The sequence below is a fragment of the Apteryx mantelli genome, chromosome 1, assembly GCF_036417845.1.
Source record: "Apteryx mantelli isolate bAptMan1 chromosome 1, bAptMan1.hap1, whole genome shotgun sequence".
In the NCBI taxonomy this organism is placed as follows: domain Eukaryota; kingdom Metazoa; phylum Chordata; class Aves; order Apterygiformes; family Apterygidae; genus Apteryx; species Apteryx mantelli.
The window spans coordinates 177459666-177480754 of NC_089978.1; the positions used below are offsets into that span (position 1 = coordinate 177459666).

At 38.2% G+C, this 21089-nt stretch overlaps 1 protein-coding gene across 1 annotated transcript in view; it reads left to right on the forward strand.

Annotated features, from left to right (window-relative positions):
• The window catches only part of PPFIA2 (PTPRF interacting protein alpha 2), a 363489-nt gene extending 345384 nt beyond the window's left edge, over window positions 1-18105 (forward strand). The window contains exons 25-34 of the mRNA XM_067312975.1: window positions 104-304; window positions 2418-2480; window positions 3883-3912; window positions 6040-6215; window positions 7070-7167; window positions 9264-9439; window positions 9534-9602; window positions 10566-10725; window positions 12383-12475; window positions 16327-18105. Of these exons, the coding sequence (XP_067169076.1) occupies window positions 104-304; window positions 2418-2480; window positions 3883-3912; window positions 6040-6215; window positions 7070-7167; window positions 9264-9439; window positions 9534-9602; window positions 10566-10725; window positions 12383-12441 (1032 nt within the window). The 3' untranslated portion in view covers window positions 12442-12475; window positions 16327-18105. The remainder of the gene's footprint in view (window positions 1-103; window positions 305-2417; window positions 2481-3882; window positions 3913-6039; window positions 6216-7069; window positions 7168-9263; window positions 9440-9533; window positions 9603-10565; window positions 10726-12382; window positions 12476-16326) is intronic.
• Window positions 18106-21089: the final 2984 nt, after the last annotated feature.

The window sequence follows — 21089 nt, forward strand, 5'->3', positions numbered from 1 at the left end:
TCATTTGTGTGTATTATGATGCTTATTCAGGCTGATAGGTGCCTTGATGACTAATTTCATGGAATGCAGCATGCTTGAATGGGTGTGTTCTTTATCTCAACAGCTCTGGCTAGGAATGCCGGCTTGGTATGTCGCTGCCTGCCGTGCCAACGTGAAGAGCGGAGCTATTATGTCTGCTTTGTCTGATACTGAGATTCAAAGAGAGATTGGGATCAGCAATCCTCTTCATCGCTTGAAACTCCGCCTTGCAATCCAGGAGATGGTATCTCTTACAAGTCCATCAGCACCTCCAACATCCAGAACAGTGAGTCATGTTCAACTAACTTTTTTTCCCACTTGCCTCTGTAAGAGTATGCAGAAAGACTCTTGTAGCACAAGAGTGGCTCATAGCTCGGGTAACACACACTTCAAAATCAGTGTGAACTGTCCTATAGAGGCAAGAAGTACTTGTCTATCACAGTCTTGACTGTTGATCACTGATATTTTTCCTTTAGTGCATATTCTTCTTTTTAAGATGTGCTTTTGATTAACCTTGATGTTACCTAAATGATCAGTACTGAGCATCTTATTTGTAATTTTGCTTGTATTTTTTGCCTTTCTCTTTCTTCAAGTCACCTCTCCCAATGAAATCAAATTGTGTTTCTCACTCAGCCTTTTTTTTTTGGGGGGGGGGGGGGAGGTGAGGGAATGTAAGAACACAAGTCTCTTGAGTCCTGTTTCTATGCCCCTTTTTTTGCATCCTTTCAAACATTACCTAGTCCAAGTCTGCTGACTTAAGTTTCTTCATACTTTTCATTTTAAGAGCAGCAGTAAATGGAGGTGAGAAGGGAGAGTCTGGAAGGGAGCGGTGGAGCGTATGCCTTCTGGGGGAAGGGAGAGAGAGGGGAGAGAATGGCAGCAGAGAGGAAGGAGGCAAGCGAAGGAGAAACACAGAGATACAGGCCCAAAAGGAAAGAGGCAAGAAGAGTAACAAAGTACATTGGGGGAGAGTGAGAATGTGTGTGCTATAAACAGCACATTTTTTTGGACAATGAAGAAAAACAGGTAAAAATGTTGGAGAGAAAAAGAAACAAAGTAAAGAAAGAGGAGTTTCATGAGAGCCAGATGGTGGTGGCTATGAAAGAGGCAACAGACACTATAGCAAAAATATTGAATAAGAAAAATAAGGAGGCTTGGTCAGATAGGAAGCATGGCAAAGAGGTGAAGGACGAAGACTACTACTCAAGTTGTGCAGATCAGACTTCTAATATTAGAGATTATTATAATAATAATAATATTCATATTTCCCCTCATCTCTAGCCTTCATAGAATTTATTAAGAATATTTTGGTGGGAATTAGAGTTGAAATACCTGTAAGGGATTTCAACATTTGATCCAGAAGCTGGGCAACAGAAATCTAATGTTCCTGTTGACTAGCATTTTATCATCACATTGCTAAAATTCTTTAAAAATTAGGTATTCATCTGATATTTTCTCCCCACAGAACTGTTGTATATCTTATAACCATGGTAATACTATGAACCATAATACAAGTGTTTTACTTAAGTAAAGCAGTATAAACTCAACACAACTTTGAATTACTAAACAAATTTCATTGCTTTTTTTTTTTTTTTTTTGATTCAAAGCGTAAGAGAATTGACACTTGTGACAGGAGAAACCAGTACATTCAAACTATAAATATTGGGAGTAATTCTGCTTTGTTTCTGACTTCTCCCTGAGTAATTGGCAGCAGAAAGTGGCATTGCTGTGGAAAGTGCATTTCTGAGTCCCCAGTCTTCCTGCCTTCTCTCTTGCTCCGAAAAGGAGTTAATTTACTTGAGCTCTCAGGAAAGCACAGCACCATTCGCCCTATGGGCACAGCAGGCTTCCACACACACCCCCTTCCTTGTCTCACTGTCCTAGCAATAATCTGACTGAAAACAATAGGATGGGGAAAAGTAGTTTTACAAATGAATTCTCATGACATTTTTGATTTTCAGAAATGTGTGGGAAGTAATGTTTATTCGGATTACAATATGAGCGTGTGATATGCGCAGAATATTTAGACTGGAAAATCTTTTGGAACGGAAGCTTCCCTCCAGACAGAATTATGACCTAAAGGTTGCGTTTGCTGCTTGTGTGTGAAACCTGACTTTTAATTTTTACTCTTTCCTTTGGGACGGTACTCTGCCGGCTTAAATATTTCATCCATCAGTGCTAGCTACTATAATCCATGATGTCTGTTCAGAGTCTTGTAAAGAAAAGAGACCAAGCACGTTGTGTGAAGTTCTCTCTAGTTGCAGCTCGATAGAGGCAAGGCCGTGGTTGTGCTGACGGTGATGCTATACGCTGTTAACTTACAGTGGTGCTGCCTTTCTTCTTTACCACTGCTTACCTAATGCGGATTGCACCTGCTTCCCTGCGGGCCTTGTTAACAGCCCTCAGGCAATGTCTGGGTGACCCATGAAGAAATGGAAAATCTTGCTGCTCCAGCTAAAACGGTTAGTCTTCCCAATTTCATTTAAACAGTATTGCAGTGCTAGAAAGAGAAGAAAGATGTATCTGCTTTTACACGGATGCTATATCCTCTTCCCAAGCATGCAGTTAGAAAGGCAAAAGGAGCAGTGAAACTGAATTGAAAGGACAATCATGGCGTTTCTCTGCAGAAGAATATACAAGCTGTATTGCAGTCACAAAGACTGTAACAACCTAAAAGCAGTATTGGAGTTTTACAGTACATTACAGTTTCATTGCCAGTGTGAAACCTCATTTAGTAAAATGAACTTGTAGCCAGTTCAGGTGCAACATATCCCTTCATCTGTTTCTGATGAAACATAAGGAAATAACTCAAGAAAAGGCTTGAGAAAGGTGCATAATCACAATTCAGTCTTTTCAGTAGAGTTGAGTCTTCCTGTCCATACCAGTGTATTCATGTTCATTGATTTAGGACATGTGCAAATCTCTCCCTGCTTCACTGGAGACATAAATATATATTAATAGATTTTAGTCAGCAATTCCAATTGTCTTCTTTTCCTTGGAACATATGTTATTTTGTCTTGTTTTTAGCAGTTCATTACTTCATAACAACAACTCCCTAACAACAAAAGACGATATAATCTTATAGTGAGATATGTGAAAACCCTATCTTTTGGTTTCGAAAACTTTACAGTCAGCCCGATCCATAAATAGTGGGGGAAGGAGCTAAACCTAAATTTTAATGCAGTAAAGGCTGATTTCTTAGCATTTTATGCTTGTTCTACTATTTAATGTACTCTCACAAACATTCATGAAGTAAATTCTCATCAGTATGTTTTTTTTTCTTTTTTTACAACTAAGCTGCTTTTCAGTTTTATTATTGTTGGTAAAGATAAATACCAATATAACAACACTCAGTTGGCCAGAAATAGAGTTGGTCCTGGTTAACTGGCCAGGCAGAGCAATATATTATTTTTGTCATAAAAATATTATATAAGAAGTTCCTTCACAAACTGTTCACAAAAACACAACTTTTATTGTGAATGTTGCAATATTTAAATAGAAACAAAAAAGTTTCTCTAGTATTCAACTTTGGAAAACAAATGACTGTGTTTTGATTGGGAAACTATAAAAAGAGCTTGAGACAATGCTGTAAAGTTTCACCAAGCTATAAAGATTTTATATCTTGAAAACCTAGCTAGATTTGCCCTACTAAGATTTTACGTTCTTCGTCTTAACTTGTAATTCTTCAGGTAGTTTAGCTCAGGACACTGCCACTGACGAGTTCAGATATTTTATCAGCACATTTTATGTGTATGTTTTCATTTGTGCTAAGATTAACAAATGCATGAAAATCACATCTTCTTTTTAACTCATTTTTATTGTCTTTTTACCTGCTTTACTAATTGCTTCCTGCTGATAACACAGAAAGAGTCTGAAGAAGGCAGCTGGGCTCAGGTATGACCCTTTCGCATGATTTTTCGAATGGAAAATGAGTAATAGCATAATTAACCTTGCATCAGTAGGCAGAGAAGAGTCTAGTATTGTGACATTATCACAACTATTGAATTATAATTAGCACATTTTACAGTTCTTCTAATACAAAGAAAATATTCTCTGGACAGCTTTGCTAGGTAAAGCACAAAGAGGTACATTTGTTGCAAATATATTTCTAAAAAGAAATTGCTGTACAGCGTAATGAAATTGCTCTGTAATTGCTCTACAGCGTAATTTTTTCAGGGCCTTAACACAAGGCCAGCCATTAATGATTTGTTAATGTCCCAGGGATGATAAGGAATTAGAAAAGAGGATCCAAGGAAATAGCTGCAAATATCTTGTTAGCCAGAAGCCAGCTGGTTGCATGGGCTGAAAAACCCTAAAGGAATGAGGAAATTTGGGATTACCCAAATGCCAGTGGAAAGCATTTTCCAACCATGGAAATGTCTGGTTTTCATTTGGAGTAACATCTAATGAAAAGTGCAGGGGGGACAGCCGAGCTTTGAAGGGAGGCCTGAAACCCATCCCTGAGTCAGGTCTTGTGCAGTGACCCGCTCCCACGTGGTGGCTCACAAGATGGGAAAACGCTTTTGCATCAGGCCAGACAGGGAGGCTTGGCAGTGCCCCCTGCCTCAGGTGCCGTACAGGAGGGTCACAGAGGTAGGCATGTTAGGTCACTTCTTTATATTCCCACATCTTATCACAAGATTTTCCTTGATTTTGAGAGCAGTCTGTAGCAAAATATCCCAAGAGAAGTTTGAGATTTAACATTTCTAAAATTATACAAGATTTTTTTAGAAAAGTCAGAGGCACAATTGTATAAATCATGCCCAAGTATCGGTCTACAAATAGTCTTGTGTAATTAGGAACAAAGTTTATCACTTTAGGCTATCAAATGTTAATATTCTTAAGCCTCTTTTTCTCTCTGTACAATACATGCACGGACTTGCACAGTCTTACTGCCTTTACTTAGGGCATTCCTTTTCCCTTCAAAATCACACAAGAATCAGAGATGAGGGGATTATATTTTCCCCCACAGGAAACATACCCAACTCATACTGTATTATCCTTTTGTCTATAATGCCAGGAGATGTACAGAAAAATAAAGATAGCTGGACTTCAAAATGTTGCTCAAAAACTGAGTACCATCTTCCTGAGAAGGTGTTAATGTTGCAATTTATGAATTCTCTTTTCTGTTAAGCTTTAGCAGTAGCAAAATAATTAACAATAGTGAGACTAGACTGTAAATATTTTGCATCCCAGCTATGCAACCCATATAAAAAGTAGTTCAACATGCTTTTTTTAGAGGTATTTTTTTCTTCATGCTTTTGAAATCTCAGCTCTACCTTAAAGCAGCTCTGTGCCTGCATGCTAGCTTCTAGGATGAATCTGGTTTGCTACTATCTTGAAGAATTAATTTATTGAGCTCTGCGTATGATGCACTTAGTTTTGAGCTGGTTACAGTAGCAAATATTTTGTTTTAGACTATGTTAGGTCAGCTGCTCTGACTGATGCTGAAGGCAGGCCATGTAAGTCTGGCTGATAAACAATTGAATTTAACCTTTGTCTCCAAAGGACTACAGGTGTGTAAGCAGGAACTGCGTTAATGAGATCAGTCATTAGATCTTATTGAGGAAATCAAAGCCCCCATTAAAGGTTGGCCCAAACTTCAGTTGTTTCACAGGGGCCAAGTTTGTATTACCAAATTTAAGCCTAGCGTAAGTGCTGTAGGAGTAGAAGTTCTACTGAAAGCCAGTAAGATTATGAAACTTGAAAATGAAATTTTGATTGTATCATGTTTCCAAATTGAAACTGTAATTTCTTATTACAACAATTGTTAAAATTGTACAAAGCTAGAAAACAAAATATACAAATAAACAAAGTAAAAATATTGCTATTAGTAACAAATATCTCACAGTGGCTTACAACTCAAATGATAAAATAATGCAAAACCAGAACACTGTTCTTAGTCAAATTTCCTAACTGAGAAGCCTTACTAGACAGAAACATAGTGTATATTTGTCTTCGTTGTGTGGTACAGGCTTAAACAACCTAAACAAATTATTTTCCTTTTCTTTTTTTCTCTAGACCCTGGCTTATGGCGACATGAACCACGAATGGATAGGTAACGAATGGCTCCCCAGTCTGGGCTTACCTCAGTACCGCAGTTATTTTATGGAATGCCTGGTAGATGCAAGGATGTTAGATCATCTGACAAAGAAAGATCTGCGTGTGCACTTAAAAATGGTCGATAGCTTTCATCGGTATGTTTGCATAAAGACTACACATTTAAAGACTTCTGTGTGCCTGGTGTAGGGTTCAGTGCTGCACAGAGTAAAAATGCTTACTTTTTGTTGTTCCTGCTTGGCCAACCCCACAGGAAGCAAGGGCCAGCAATCAGACCTGAGAAAGGTTCCTTCAGAAATAGCAATGGCACTGCAAGTTTGTCTCTCATAACTAAAAATTGTTATAGATAGTTCCGAAATAAGCAGGGAGCTGTTAATATATAAGTAAAGCCTTGACAGTACATAAATAGTAACAATTTCTTAAGTGGTCTAAAGGGTCAGAACATAGTAGACTGAGATCAGAAGGTCAGAGATCTCATAATAATGAAGTGCTGTTGTGTGCAACACACAAAAGCTGTTAGGACTAAGAGCAAATTGACAGTTGGTTTGGTTATCTAGGGAGATAGCCAGGAAGCTAAACTGGAGACATGGAAATACAGTCATTTAGGCTTTAGGGGAAATTGTGGTTATATGACAAGAAGTGAGGGGGGGTTGTTTTTTTTACTGTCTGATTTAACACTTATTTGTAAGGCTTGATTTGACAAAACATTTCAGTGGGCTCAAAAGGGTTTACCTTTTCTGAATACAATTTTTAATGCTTGGGTTTCTTACGTTAGATCATTTATTCAAATGTCTTCATGTGGGTTTTGCCCATTTCATTTTTAAAGTCTGTGGAGCTCTTTTTATGGTTTTGCTCTCCCCACGTGCCTCAAGATTTGCTACATGAGCACCATGAAACACCTCATGTGAAATGAAGGAAATACATCCTAAATATGTTCCCATTTTCAAATTTATTTTTATTAACTCTGTAAATGTTTCTCTTTAAATAACAGAACAAGCTTGCAATATGGAATCATGTGTTTAAAGAGGTTGAATTATGATAGAAAAGAACTGGAAAAGCGAAGAGAAATGAGTCAGCATGAAATAAAAGGTGATAGTTCCTGGGAATGAATACTGGGAATGTTTCTTCTTTTGAAGCTTCACACTATCAACCCCTTGTCATGCCATTTTAGCAAATCATTTAAGCATGTGCTTTAAGTAAAGCTTACATAAGTCCATCCCTCTTTTCAGAACACAAAAAACCTGCTCAAATTATGCACAGTTAAGTACTTTGCTAAATTGGGGCTGTAATTCTGAATGGTGGTTTGATCTATATACACTTTGCTAAACTGTATTCTGGGGCAGATCTCATCCCAGCCTCCCTCAGTCGCAGAAATAGAAGGCCAAATAGCTTCAGTGGGACTTGCTGGGAGCAGCACAGGGAAATCTGAGGACTTGGGACCCTAGCGCTACATTCCCGCTTTTGAACAATCTTTGCCCTTGATTTCTTATTTCAAAAATCTGTTTCACAGTCAAAGTTACTTGGAGGGGTGACCATTGAGGCAGTTGGAGGAAAACGAACTCCTTTGAGTTTACAGTTTAATATTTTGCTCTCTGTTAGGCTTTCATCTAAAAGGTTAGTTCCTAATGGAACTGGGCTTATTAAAAGATTTAATAGATGGTTAAAAAGGTTTTTTTCTGTGTAAAGCTCCCTAGAGCACTTGCAAGCTCACCATATGGTGGTTCTTACATGTGACAATAAGGGTTTGTTTCCCATTGTCAGAAGTGAAGCCTTTGATTCCTTTAAGCATTGCAAGCTCTAGAAAATGACAGCAGTTAATGCTTCTTAAGCACAATGTTGATGGGAAGAGCTGGAAAAACTGGGAACTACAGAGGAGTGAATGGCTACCATGAAAGCATGTGCTTGCTCAACTCAGATGATGGCATGTACTAATGCAAAGACTTGGAATTGGCCACTGAGGCCCCAGTGTCAGTCAGCCTGGCCTGGTGTAGCTGGGGACTCAGGCAGAGGAATAGGTTATCAGTCTCAGGTTCTGGTGTTGCTCTAGTGCTAGCCCTCCTTTCAATAGGGGCTACTAGCCTTGTCCCTGTTACCCATCCACCAGTTAGACACAGTTCCTAGTGGGATTTGGTCTCAGTGATTCCTGGCTGCCACGCTGTGTTTCAGCCAAGCCTGATCCCAAAGTTTGGGATGTTCTTGGTCCAGGATGGAGGATGCTTGCCCCAAGGACCAGCTATGCTAGCCCTACTTCCTCTGCGGATCCCTAATCAGGAAAAAGTCTGATCACTTAGCAATACAAAACATCATATTACTTTTTCTACTCACAAGATCAGTATAAGTAACTTTCTTTTAATCTTACAGACAGGGTTGGAGTCTTTTTTTTTTTTTTTTTAATAGCCAGATTCTCCAAAATGGTTTTATAGCTCATTTTGTTGCCTTAGCTTTATAATTGGCATGGACCTTAAGAGCTGGACCAGCCTTCAGAAGCAAAAGTAGTTTCTAAAACTGTGACTTCATGATTTGCTTTATGGCATGTTGTAAAACGGCAGGTGCTGACCTGACTCTCAAAATGTTTGATACAAATCTCTCAAGTGAAGCCTTAAGGAACTGATATTTCTTCTGCTCCCTTTCACTGTTAAGCTGTAAAATCTTGCCTACGAGAGAGAGAGAGAGAGAGAGAGAGAGAGAGAGAGAGAGAGAGAGAGAGAGAGTGTGTGTGTGTGTGTGTGTGTGTGTGTGCGTGTGTCTGTAATGACACCGCTGTACTTTCTCAGGTTTCTTTCTTTGGGTTACTTACTAAGTACAGCTGTCTGAAAGTGAGACACCTTTCTCTGTAAGTTACAGACTTGATAAAGAGAAAAGGGCAATAGGTATCTAAAAGAGTGAGAGGAATTGTCTTCTGCAGGTGCCTTCTGGAGCACCTTTCTCCTTCAGAAACATATATAGTTTAGAATAAACATTTAACTTAAAGAGGCTAAAATCACAGAGATCACATACTCCCACACCTCAGGTTTTGATAGGAGATACTGAAGCCATTAAAGTTATATTAATAGCTTGCTATCGTTCCTCATATACAAAATAAAGCAGTAGGACATCTACAGTGCATGCACAACTATATGCATGGACTTCTACAGTTTGAAAGTTATCAGGTCTCAGGAGACTGAACCCATGTTATGTCCTTACAGATGTGCTGGTATGGAGCAATGATCGAGTCATACGCTGGATACAAGCTATTGGCCTACGAGAATATGCAAATAATATTCTAGAAAGTGGTGTACATGGTTCACTTATAGCACTTGACGAAAACTTTGATTACAGCAGTTTAGCTTTATTATTACAGATTCCAACACAAAACACCCAGGCAAGTTTGTTCATGGTATTTCTCGTTATTCTGTAGACATTATCATTTTTTATACATCCTCAATCATTTTAATTGTTTCCTTTGGTATCTCTAGGCACGGCAGATCCTTGAGAGAGAATACAACAACCTTTTAGCACTAGGAACTGAAAGACGACTTGAGGAAGTAATTAATTTTGTTTAAAATATTTATAAAATATCACAGTAAAATATTTATAAAAATATAATGCAATGCTTGAAGATATGTTAATTCATACATTGTTAGAGTCAGTTACAGCTGTAAAAAATTAGGAAATGCCAAAATCAAGGTTTTTAAAGTAACCTCTTTTTGGCTACATATTTGTAATTCTTTTATCATTTGGATACTAAATTTTTTGCACTGGATCCTTACCTTAAATGAACATTTTCCATAGAGAAAACATGCAGAAAGGAGCAGAAGCTGCACCAACCAGAGCAAGTGGGGGAAAGCCTCTGTAGCCTATTCTTTAGGACAGTTACACCCTTCCTCCCTCCCCCCCCCCAAAAAAAAAAAAAAAAAAGGAAAAGTGTGTTTGTTCTTTTCTTAAAGATAACCAAGATGTAATAGAGTATGATTTGGGGCAATTATCCAGGATGGGGAATCTCAAATCCACCTATAGAAAATGTTCATCTTAAGGTACGAGTCCAGTGAAAAAATGTTCAAGTCTTGGATTTCTGCATGTGAGGAGTAAAACTTTTAAGGACTTGCCCAAAATGTGGGATGCCTATAAATTCTGTGCATGCACATGAGTGTTTAATTTTTATTAGCACTTTACATAAGCCTCCTAATGCAGTAACACACCACGGTATTTTCTATCATTACATTTGAAAGAGATCCAACTTTTAAGGAAGTTCCAATTTAGCTGACACTAAAAACCTCTACTATATCATGCAAGAGATTTAAGTAAAGCTTTCCACCCTGGTATTTAATATTTCTAAAGCATTTGCTTTTGCAAGAGCATCTCAAAAGCATGGTAGTTATTGGATGCAATGAAACAGAGTAGGGTATTTGTTGTGAAATCAATGTGATAGCAGGAGAGACAGCAGACAGCCAGATAATTAATCACAGATTTCATTTGGCTTTATCAAATACAAACCTGTGCATTGACAGAGTGATGACAAGAACTTCAGACGCGGCCCCTCCTGGCGGCGACAGTTTCCTCCGCGTGAGGTGCACGGAATCAGCATGATGCCCGGCTCCTCGGAAACGCTGCCAGCTGGATTCAGATTAACTACAACATCAGGGCAGTCACGGAAAATGACAACGGATGGTATGCAGCGATTTCTGCACTTACTGTTGGAAAGCAAGAGGCTTATTCTAGCATGCTAAATTGACTTTTAGTGCATGTCTTTCTTGCAGCAGAACGGCTGAGTTCATTTAACTAGTATAAGCATGAATGAAGTCTGGGAAACTTGAATTGGGGAATGGAGAAGCACTGACCTGGCATACTATAATTTTTTCAGGATTAATTCAGAATGTCAGTGTTCATTTAAAAAATAAAATCTAGCCTTTGCATCCTCCTGGGTGCAAAGGAAACATTCAGAAAGACAGGAATTAATTAATTTACTGGCTTTCATGTAAGCTTGCAGATAACAGCTGAGCAAATTTTTCAGCTCATAAACCTCTGTAGTAGGTGGAGTTTATTTTAGAGGATGAACTTAGAAAAGGGTCTATCTTCTTTATTTTCCTATTTGACCTTCAAACTAACCAGCTTAACTTTGACCATCAAATAACTGAAGCTGCTAACAGTTAAACATTAGTAACAACCAGATAGGTAGCGCACTTAGCAAACGCTGAATTTCTTCCTGAATACTAGTCTTAATTTTTCCTTGAAATCTTTTAACTCTGAAAAGACATACTAACTTGGCAATGGTTGAACAAGTAACAAGCAGATCATAATGAAAAAAAAAAGTAAAATGAAAAATTGTGGTAAGAGAAGGGACAAAACCCATTGCAGCTATTCCTTCAGGTATACGGACAATAAAATCATGTCAGTATACCGATCTGGAGTTCTGAGAAGTACCGGTACACAAATTGGCCCATTTCAAGTACTGCCAACTGTTCATTTCCTTATGAGAGCATTTAACTCTTCATAGACTTGTCTTATATTTTAAAGAAATTTAATAAATTGTTGGTAGCTATTACATTTCGTAACTCTTTAAAGACCTTGGTATGACAATATAGCTGCCTAAATTCCATTGCAGTCTCTCACCTTTTAAAACTATCGCTTTATAGTTGCACTGACTGCATCACTATATTCCATTGACACCATTGCTCATGTGCACGCTTTGCTTTTAATCTTGCACTTTTTGGCAATGACAAAGTCATAAGACAAGAAGAATCCATTCGAAGGCAAATTCCATTTACAAATAAAGATACCAGCTCCCTAGGCATTTCCATGGCTTGCATTACCAAGCTAAGAACCTTACAAATATTAACTGATCTTATCTTCTAGCCATACCATGAAGTAAAAGATACTATTCCTGTTTTACAGAGGCACAGGGGATATTTAAGGATTTGTCTGAGGTCTTCTAGACAATTTATTGTTGAGCTGGGTACTGAACTCAGTAGACTTAAAGGTAGATAGCTCTGAAGACCAACATCTTCATCCAGGATTTGGCTTCCTATCTTCCAGTGCTAAGAACACTCTATTACTTAAACAGCATGATAGATACATGTTAGAGCTTCCAAGAAAATAAAGAGAAAAGTAAGTTTTAAACTGTTTAACTCACTTGAGGCAGACAGACTCAACAGCACACCAGACATGAAGCAACTCTGAACAAGCTGAGAGCGAGACCATGCCCCGATCATGTCATGAAGAGCCGCACTGTAATTCAATAGGCATCCTTCCAGTGGGAAATAGATTGATTGATTTTCTTCATGATTCTAAAGAGGTTTTGGTTTGTTTGTTTGTTTGCAATTTGCAGTTGCTTCATCACGACTGCAGAGGTTAGACAGCTCAACAGTTCGCACATACTCATGCTGACAAGGCCTAGCAAAGAAGCCAGCACTGAATTGTTGTGAGTATTCGTAAGGGGCCATCATGAAAGGTCTATGTAATTGTACACGACACCCAATATTCCTTGGCATTACTCAAGTGAGAGCCATCATGGAGCAGAGGACCTAACTTAGACTCACTAGGGGGCCCATTTGGTCAAGACAACAGTCTTGAAGTCAGTGCAGGAGATGCAAAGTTCTTCTTCTCCCATCCCCAAAGCAGGGTCTCTCTGCTGACAAACCACAATCATACACTCAGAAGATGTGACAACTGTTTTCAGACCATCCTCTTCAGGTGATAGCTCACCCAGCATAATATATTTTATATGTTCTCAAACATAAAGCTAGAACTGGGGAGAGAGCAATAGGCACAGAGACTGAATTTACTTTGAAAGCTTGAAATGGTTCTAGCGTGAGCTGGAGAGAAAAACAAACAAACAAAAAAACTAGTAAAGCAGAAGTGTCCTAGATTTTTATTTTTATGAGAGCTATGACTCAACTTAGGACATTAAGTAGCTGAATAAGATAAGACAAAACTTTCCCTAGAAAATCTTCTCGAGTTATCTATTACAGAGATTCTTGCATTTTTCTCAAATCATTCAGAAGTGACCAGTGGCAAAGAAAGGTGATGGATGCAACCCTGGATCAAAGCTGGTACCAGAGTTCTTACTGCATAAGTATCTCACCACTTAAATATGGCTATGAATTTCAGAGTTATCGTTCCAGAGCTCTGTGGAAAATATTCTGTTTGCTACTAAATCATCAGTCTTACAAAAAATACTAACATGATGAGCGCTTCCATCAGTATGGCACCATTTCATGCTATTATCTTCTCAAGAACATAGTTTTCTTTTCCATATATTGTTTTTTCCAGAGAAGTAGAGGGGAGAGGGAAAGTGTATTTGGATAGTACCAAAACCTCACCAGGCATCAAACATCTAAATGGTTCTTTGGCTGTTAGGTAGTCTAGGCAAGAGATGCCAGGATCTGCAGGAAAGGAATTGCTGCTGTTTCTAGCCAGCAGTCTTTTTTTTTTTTTTTTTTTTTTGATCTTTAGCTTGGAGATGCTTGGCACCATCAAGATTTTACTAATTCTGGGCATGTTCAAAAAGCACTTAGGAACCAGCAGATTTTACCTGTAAATAATGTAGATTGCTCCATAGTTGCTCAGGAGACTGCATGAATATAAAATACTAACGTAGTAGAAAGAGAAGCTTTTAATGCTACTGAAAAATAAACACAGGAGACTTTTTTTTTTCCTCCTAAAATAGATGAAGTTTCACAAATGGTCCTGCAAAGATGATAACAGAGCACATCATCAACTATATAAATCTTTGCATGTGTGTGTATGTATAAACTGGGGCTCAGTGTTATGTCAGTAAAGTCGATCAGAGTACACTCACTGTGTTCAATGGGTGCAGAAACTTGCAGCAGAGACACCTCTCCTTTCTCCTATTATCCTTCAGCATTATCCTAGCTATCTATCTATCTCCTTCAGCATTGCAATGGTGGAAGCAATAAATCATGGCTAAGAAAGCAAGTTCAAATGGCAAGCAATCTAAGCTACCCAAATGTTAATAGGCCAGGTGTATGAGGTACTATTTTTCCAATAGGTTTAAAGAGTGCAACAAGGGCAGAAATTGAAAATTAGTATGTTAATAAAAACTAATTTATGATTATCCAAGCTGTATATTCCTGCTGTATTCAGTAATTGTCTAAAACCCAGTAAGCTATATATAAAAACGAAAAAAATGTGTTGGCCCTATATATATTGGAACTATATATTTTGAGCAAAAAGATGCTTATACAAAGCTATACAAGTTAACTTATGTCAAACAGTTCATGGCACCAATGCAAACAATCTTGACTAGGTTGAAGTTGTATGCTTTCAAATTGAATTTCAGGTGTTTTATAGGAATATTAGTACTGTTTCAAAGATCAGTGATGTGTATCACATTGATGCTTGCAGTTTATGTAGCATTCTGCCAATTACATATTAATCTTAAACACTAAAGCTCTGTAACAATGTCAAATTTAGATCTAAACTGCAAAAGCTAATATATGAGGATGACCGCAACTAATGGACTATTGTACTAATAGTACTAATGTACTATTTCTTTTCACTTACCACCTACTCCTTTTAGAGAAGGAATGAGATGGTATGAACTAGAACTATTCATTGTTTTTAAGTGCAATTTCAAAATGTCAGGTAGCTTAGCTATCCAGAAAGCAAAGAGACTAATTTTTCATTTGGATAAATTATATAAAATGTAAGCAGGGAAAAGATTTCCCTTATGCTATCAGGCTTGTAAACCTAAGTAAATGACTTGAATCTAAAGGGCAAATATCTATACTGCTCACATGGGGGATGTGAAGTGTGTTGAATCACCCCCCCGACCCCCCCCCCACACACACACACGCACACCCACCAGAAGAGTTTTCAGAAGTTTGCAAAGCAACTGGAGCCATCTCACTGGGATAACATTTTCTGAGTAGCAGTTTCATCATGGAAAGGAACTGCCTGCTGCTTGGATTAAAGGGAAGGTTATTGATTACAACATGCCTCCTGAAAATTTCCAGGTCAGAGGGAGGCCCAGGCTTGTAGCCTTGCCTAGAGTAAACCAACAGTTGTGGTACTGTGGTGACTATTTACATGGGACTGAGTCTAACTAAGCAGCAGAGGGGCTAGCTGGATGAGCTTGTTGTCACACAACAGCAGTACAAGAGAATTTTTGAGAATAATAAAAGGGAATATGCATAGGAAGAGCAGACTGAAAGGAGAGCTGTGAATGGGTTGCACATGGATTCAATTTATATGCTTTCAAGTTCCATTTCAGGTATTTTTTTAATCATATGTTGAAACCACCATGATGAGTGGACAGAAAATATGAAGTGGCATCCTCCGAACAGTTACAGGAACATACTCGGCCCAGCCCGGTCTGAACATGTTCTCAAGATCTAACGTTTAGCAGTGTTTACAGCTGCTGCTGTCTGGCCATTTAACCTTGCAGAGAAGTTAATCATTGTGCATATGAGACAGATCAAGCCTTCTGCAGTGGTGGCTGTATGTTGTCCAGCTCAGCATCTGGAGGCAGTTACCCAGGCAGTGGAAGGATGTAACTTAATGCTGATTTGGCAGTGATCCTGTCCAAACATTCCCTACACCTGCGACTCATGAAATACATGTCCTCTCCAAGTCAGAAAGCTCAGGCAGGAGACTTTCACTGCCATGGGGAGGGAGCGCTGGAACATCCTACAGCTTCAATTTTCTACTAATGAAATGTCAAAGGGAATTTGGTAAAAGCAAGTATGTCCTTTATCAATGAAGGATTCCAAAGAGGATTTGTAAAGACAAATGGAGAAGATGACTTCCAAAAAGATGTGAATGATGATCTGGAAACAGCTGGTCCATAGCAAAGAAATCACCAGGGTCATAAAGGTACATGCTGTCAAGCTGCAGTGAACGAGGAAAATCACAGAGTTGTCAATAGGATCTATACAACTAAAATATGTGTTCAGTCCTGTGCCAAACAGGCAAAGGTCTACAGATGCAGGAAACCATAAGCCCCAATGCTGAATCAAAATATCAAGAAATAGCTGGAAAATGAACATACATAGGAGTTTGTTTCTATCTAGGACAGGAATCAGTATATATTAGTAAAAGATTAAAATGTATTATTAATAAATAGATTTATGTGACAGATCTAAAATTAAACAACAAATGAATGTCTCCCTCAAATATTAACATTTCAGTAAAACATGCAATAGTTTATTCAGTGCTACAGTATTTGTTTGTTGGTGTCACTGCATCCTAGACAAAATGAGAATCAAAGAATCTTGCTAATTAACATTTGTTTATTTTTTTTTCCTTTAGATGTCATCTCTTTCTTCTACTTTACCTGAAGTGCACTACCACTACTTAGGAAAAAGACCATTAAAACTCTCTTCAAGAACAGGGTAATAGGGAAGAGAACACATAAGGTTTATCAGATAAAGAGCTATGATGTTCTTTTCACATATTGATTAGTTTAAAACAAGAATAATAAAAAAATAAATTATTTTAAAAAAGAAAAACAAAACAACCTCCCCCTTTCCTCTCAGCATTTCTGTCATCAGAAATTTGGCAGTAGTGCACATCCAAAGCTTTTATCAAATGAAGCCACTCATTTTTACATCGTTCCATCTGTTTTATTGTAAAATACTAGACATTTACGTATTTACTGTGTATGTATTTCTTTTAAAATGTGTAAGTCTTATGTAAATGGATATAAATATGATTTTTTTAAAAATAAAATCTATGGTACATGGGGTCTCAGTGCAAACATTTGACAATACAGTGTCAATAATACTGTTTGTATCTTTCCATTCCACCATTTTTACAGTTTTTGGATTGTAACAGTCAAATGAATATGTTTAGCAGAGTTAGACACTTCAACATGTTCCTTACTGAAAAATCTGTCAATATTTCAAGCTGAACATCTGCCTCTGATGATGTATAATAGAATGACATAACCTGGAACTGGAGCCAAAATGGACCTCTAAAGACAAAATAGAAGTGTCAGGTATCTATAGAGAATCACCATGATGGCTCACCTCTTAGAAAAAAAAGCAAACAAAACCCAGAAGAACTGTTTACAAAAAAACAAAGTAATTTAATAAAACATGATTTATACAAAAAAACAAAAACTTTCTTCTATGTTACCTGCAGACCAAGAAGATTCTTGCTTTACCAAGAGCCACCTTTTTGTTCCAGGATCTTCAGTCACCAGCCAGCATTGGAAAATAAAATCTAATGTTTGCATAGAATCAGATTCTCAAGTTTCCAAATATATTCAACAAAGAAAATGAAATAAAAGAGAAGCCAAACCCCACCATTTCTTCATTATAACAGTGCATTAGACAGGCTCCTGTCTAACATTATGCTTTTAGCCAAGATGGCCTTGCTGAGACTTCACAGAAGTCAGTTTTATCAGAGGAAATAACTGAAAGACAGAGTGATTAACATATAGTGTATAAAAGTTTAGAAGAGCAACTATTACCTGCTGTGGCTTTATTTGGTGGTGTTATTGTTGTTTATTCTTTGTTTAAATGGGAAGTTTCAAAGTAAGACCTATTTAATAGTCATTTATCTATTTGCTATTTTTCTGCTGCTTGATCTTAGCTCAAGACCTGTCTTTTAGTTATTTCTTTTAGCAGTTTGATCAGCAATGTTTGCACGTACATAAACATTTGTTTTGTCTATTTTCATTTGGCAAATTTCAGTCAATCAGATGGTGAAAGATTTTTCTCCCCCAATGTCAATAAAAAAGAATTCAGTGCTATTTGTGTTTATAAGTCTATTAAGCTTGGTATGTAATAGCATTAAAATAGTTTGGATGCCAGATAGGTCTCAGAGCTAAGCATAAGCACATTATGCCACTAACAGGTATGAGTTACGATGAATTTACTGGTCATAATCTGCCACGAGAGGGAGCACTGAACTTGCTTATGTGTACAGTACGATGGATTTGACTAGAACACAACTGTATAAAGACATGGCTCTTTTACGTACAGTTCCTCGGGCTTAACCAACATCGTTGCTAATGTTCTTTCTTCTCCTCCTCCAGCCCCCTTTTGGATTACTTTAGTCCAGAATGACAAGAAGTAAAGCAATGCAAACACCATTTTCAGTGGTTGTAGTATCATTTGAATACACTACACCCCCTCCTTGTAAATTCCAGTTCGAGTTTTTTCCAGGATTTCTTTTTCAGCCTGCCTTGGCACAGCCCACACTCACATTCAGGGGGCAAAGGGAAATGAGGTGTGTTGGGAACAGGAACGAGCAAAGTCCTGGGAATAAAGTGGTAGATATACTGTCCCTGGAGTACAGAAACCCCAAATTATTTCCCCAGTGGAAGAAAACAGCTCAGAAAAATTAAAAAATATATTTTAAAAATAAAAATATTACTGTGACTGAGGCCAGCATCCAAATTACAAAATCTCCACATACGTCCCACTGTCCCTCATATAAGCTGAAACTCTACTCTCAACACCTAGAAATTATGATTATGCTAAATGTTGTCCAGTTCTGACTCTTTTGCACACAGGGAATAATTATTACACCAACCTCTCCCAGCCGACTTTCAAAAACTACTCGCATGCTTTTCTAAAAGACAAAATTTAAAAATCAGTGCTCTCCTATCACTTGTTAAATATGCTTGCTCTTCCTTGCTTGTATAACCAGGTTGCTGGGCAGCAAACAGAACTGTGCACAAGAATCACTATCCCTCTCCACACTTACTTTGGCAGTAATTTCCCCTCCCTTTCCCCAACTCGGCACAAATCTGAAGCTGTAAACAAACCACTCTGCAATCACGATTCCTCAGAAGAAGGCTCCTCAAAAAAACAAAAACAGTGCCCAAACAACTATATTTCCATACTGCATTGCTGCTTTAAGACGGCTTTCTCGGTCTGCATTTTCTGAGTGCTGATGAATAAGCCGTTTGGCATGCCTGGAATCCTCTACATCATTAGCAGAGCACTCCACCCCTCACTTTTATTTCAGTTTTGATCTTGATTGATCTCTACCTAAACAGAAAAAAATAATAAAGGTCATCTAACATGTTCAGGCTTCCTCAAACAGCCAAAAAGTTGTTATTCCAAACATTTTTGTCATGGAGACACTTTTAAGACTGCTAACTACTCAAGCTCGTCACAAAAAATTCAGATAATGATTCCTTGTCAATATTAATATGAGCAACTAACCTCTCAGAAAGGCTAGTGCCTACATTGCCACTACTAATCTCTGGAGACCTGAGGGTTTTTTGTTTTTTTGTTTGTTTGTTTTTAAGTCAGATACTAAGTAAATTCTAGATGCTATCTTGTTCTCCCTTCCTTAAAAAAGCCCAAACTAGAAAAAGGTGTCCTTATGTTACCAATGGGAGGAACTGGAGTAGGAACATGAGATGTCAGCGGGAAAACCATACAAGGTCCAGGAAATGAATTCTCCTCTCCTCCAGCCTATTCTAGTATCTTTCGTACAGGGCTTGTATTCGCATAATTAATTCCTCTCCCTCTGCTCCTTTTGCATACATTTATAACATTGTGGCTGCAGCTGGGTAACTGCACCAAAAACCAATGTCTACCATCTCTGCTTTCACTGTACCTATAAGGATGGACATCATATACTTCATGTATGTGCCACAGCTTCTCTGTGGTAAGATACTTGTAGTTTCTCATGGAAAGAAATTCTTGTTTGAGCGAACACCATCTGCCTTCAAATCTGTAACCAGACTAGAAAATAGCATATAGTAACAGAATTTTGTTACCTGCATTTTATGCATATCACATATTTAGGGTTAGTAACATTGACTTAAGACAGCCAAGGAATTCAGTACAGAAATCCCCATAAGATCTCTATCTTCCTTTAAAAGCTGTAGCCAAACTACAAAATAGCATATTGTAACAAGAATATTTAAGCTAGAATGATATCACAATATGCCACAGGGCTGATTTTTAGCTTCGCAGCTGGACTAAGAACCTAAGACATGCTCTACCTGGTCAAGCCAGTGGGCCATCTAGCCTGTCTTGGAGAGTAGCAAAAGTACATGCTGTTTAGGGAGAACTCATGAGCCTGATCATTTTTTGCAGTCCCTTTGTATCATACTACCCTGGTATTTACAATTGTGTTAAAGGCATATGCCTGTCCCTTTAGTATCTGTTTATGGGCCTGTTGTCCCTATTTTGAACTTGCTGATACTATCTGGGTCCAAAACTTCCTATAGTAACCAACTTGCTTTTAATCTGCTCCCTTATTAGCTTCATTGAGTGACTCCCGGTTCTTGTTTTGCTTGGTTTGGTGAAGAGCAGCTTTGCACACATCTTACCACTGCCTTCAGACTTTGTAAACTTCGAATTTATTCCCTCCCCCCGCCCTGCTCACTTCCTCTCTTTTAATTAAAAGAGTTCCAGCCTTTTTATTTTCTCCTTAAAAGGCAGCTGCTCCAGAACATTTTAGCTCCTCTTTTCTACACATCTTCTGCTTCCCCTGTGTTGTCCCAGAGATGCAGTGACCAAAATGGTACACGATACTCAAAATGTGGAAACGCCCAAGGTTCCACAGTGACAAAAAGATGCTTCCTTTTTTGCTCTCAATACCCTTCCTGATGATGCCCAACATCACGTTGACTGTTTTTGGCTGCCACTGCACAGCTGATTTTAAAGAACTATCAGTGATGACTCCAAGATGACTCTACTGACCTGTAACTGTTCAGCGTAGTTTGCTAAGCTGTAGTGTTTCACAACTGAAAAACACTCAGCAGCTTCTGCAGGGCACTCCATTATGTGGCACAGGCCTCCTATTAAAGCCTTAGTAAGTCGATAATCCATCCAGAAGAAAATAATATCCTGATCAGCCAGCTGCAACTTATATAACTATTTCACAGCAGTTATTAGGACATTGCTGAGGAGCAAAATTACTCCCACATGTAAATTACTGATCTGTGTAATTAGCATATCTACCACAAAGCATCATTAGCCTTCACTCAGTCCTTAAATGTTTTTGCTCCCTGTCCAGATTGTGATTTTCAACTACATTAAATAGCTGAGCAGGATGGCTACCTTTTCACACAATTATCTGCCAACGATCAAAGTAAAACA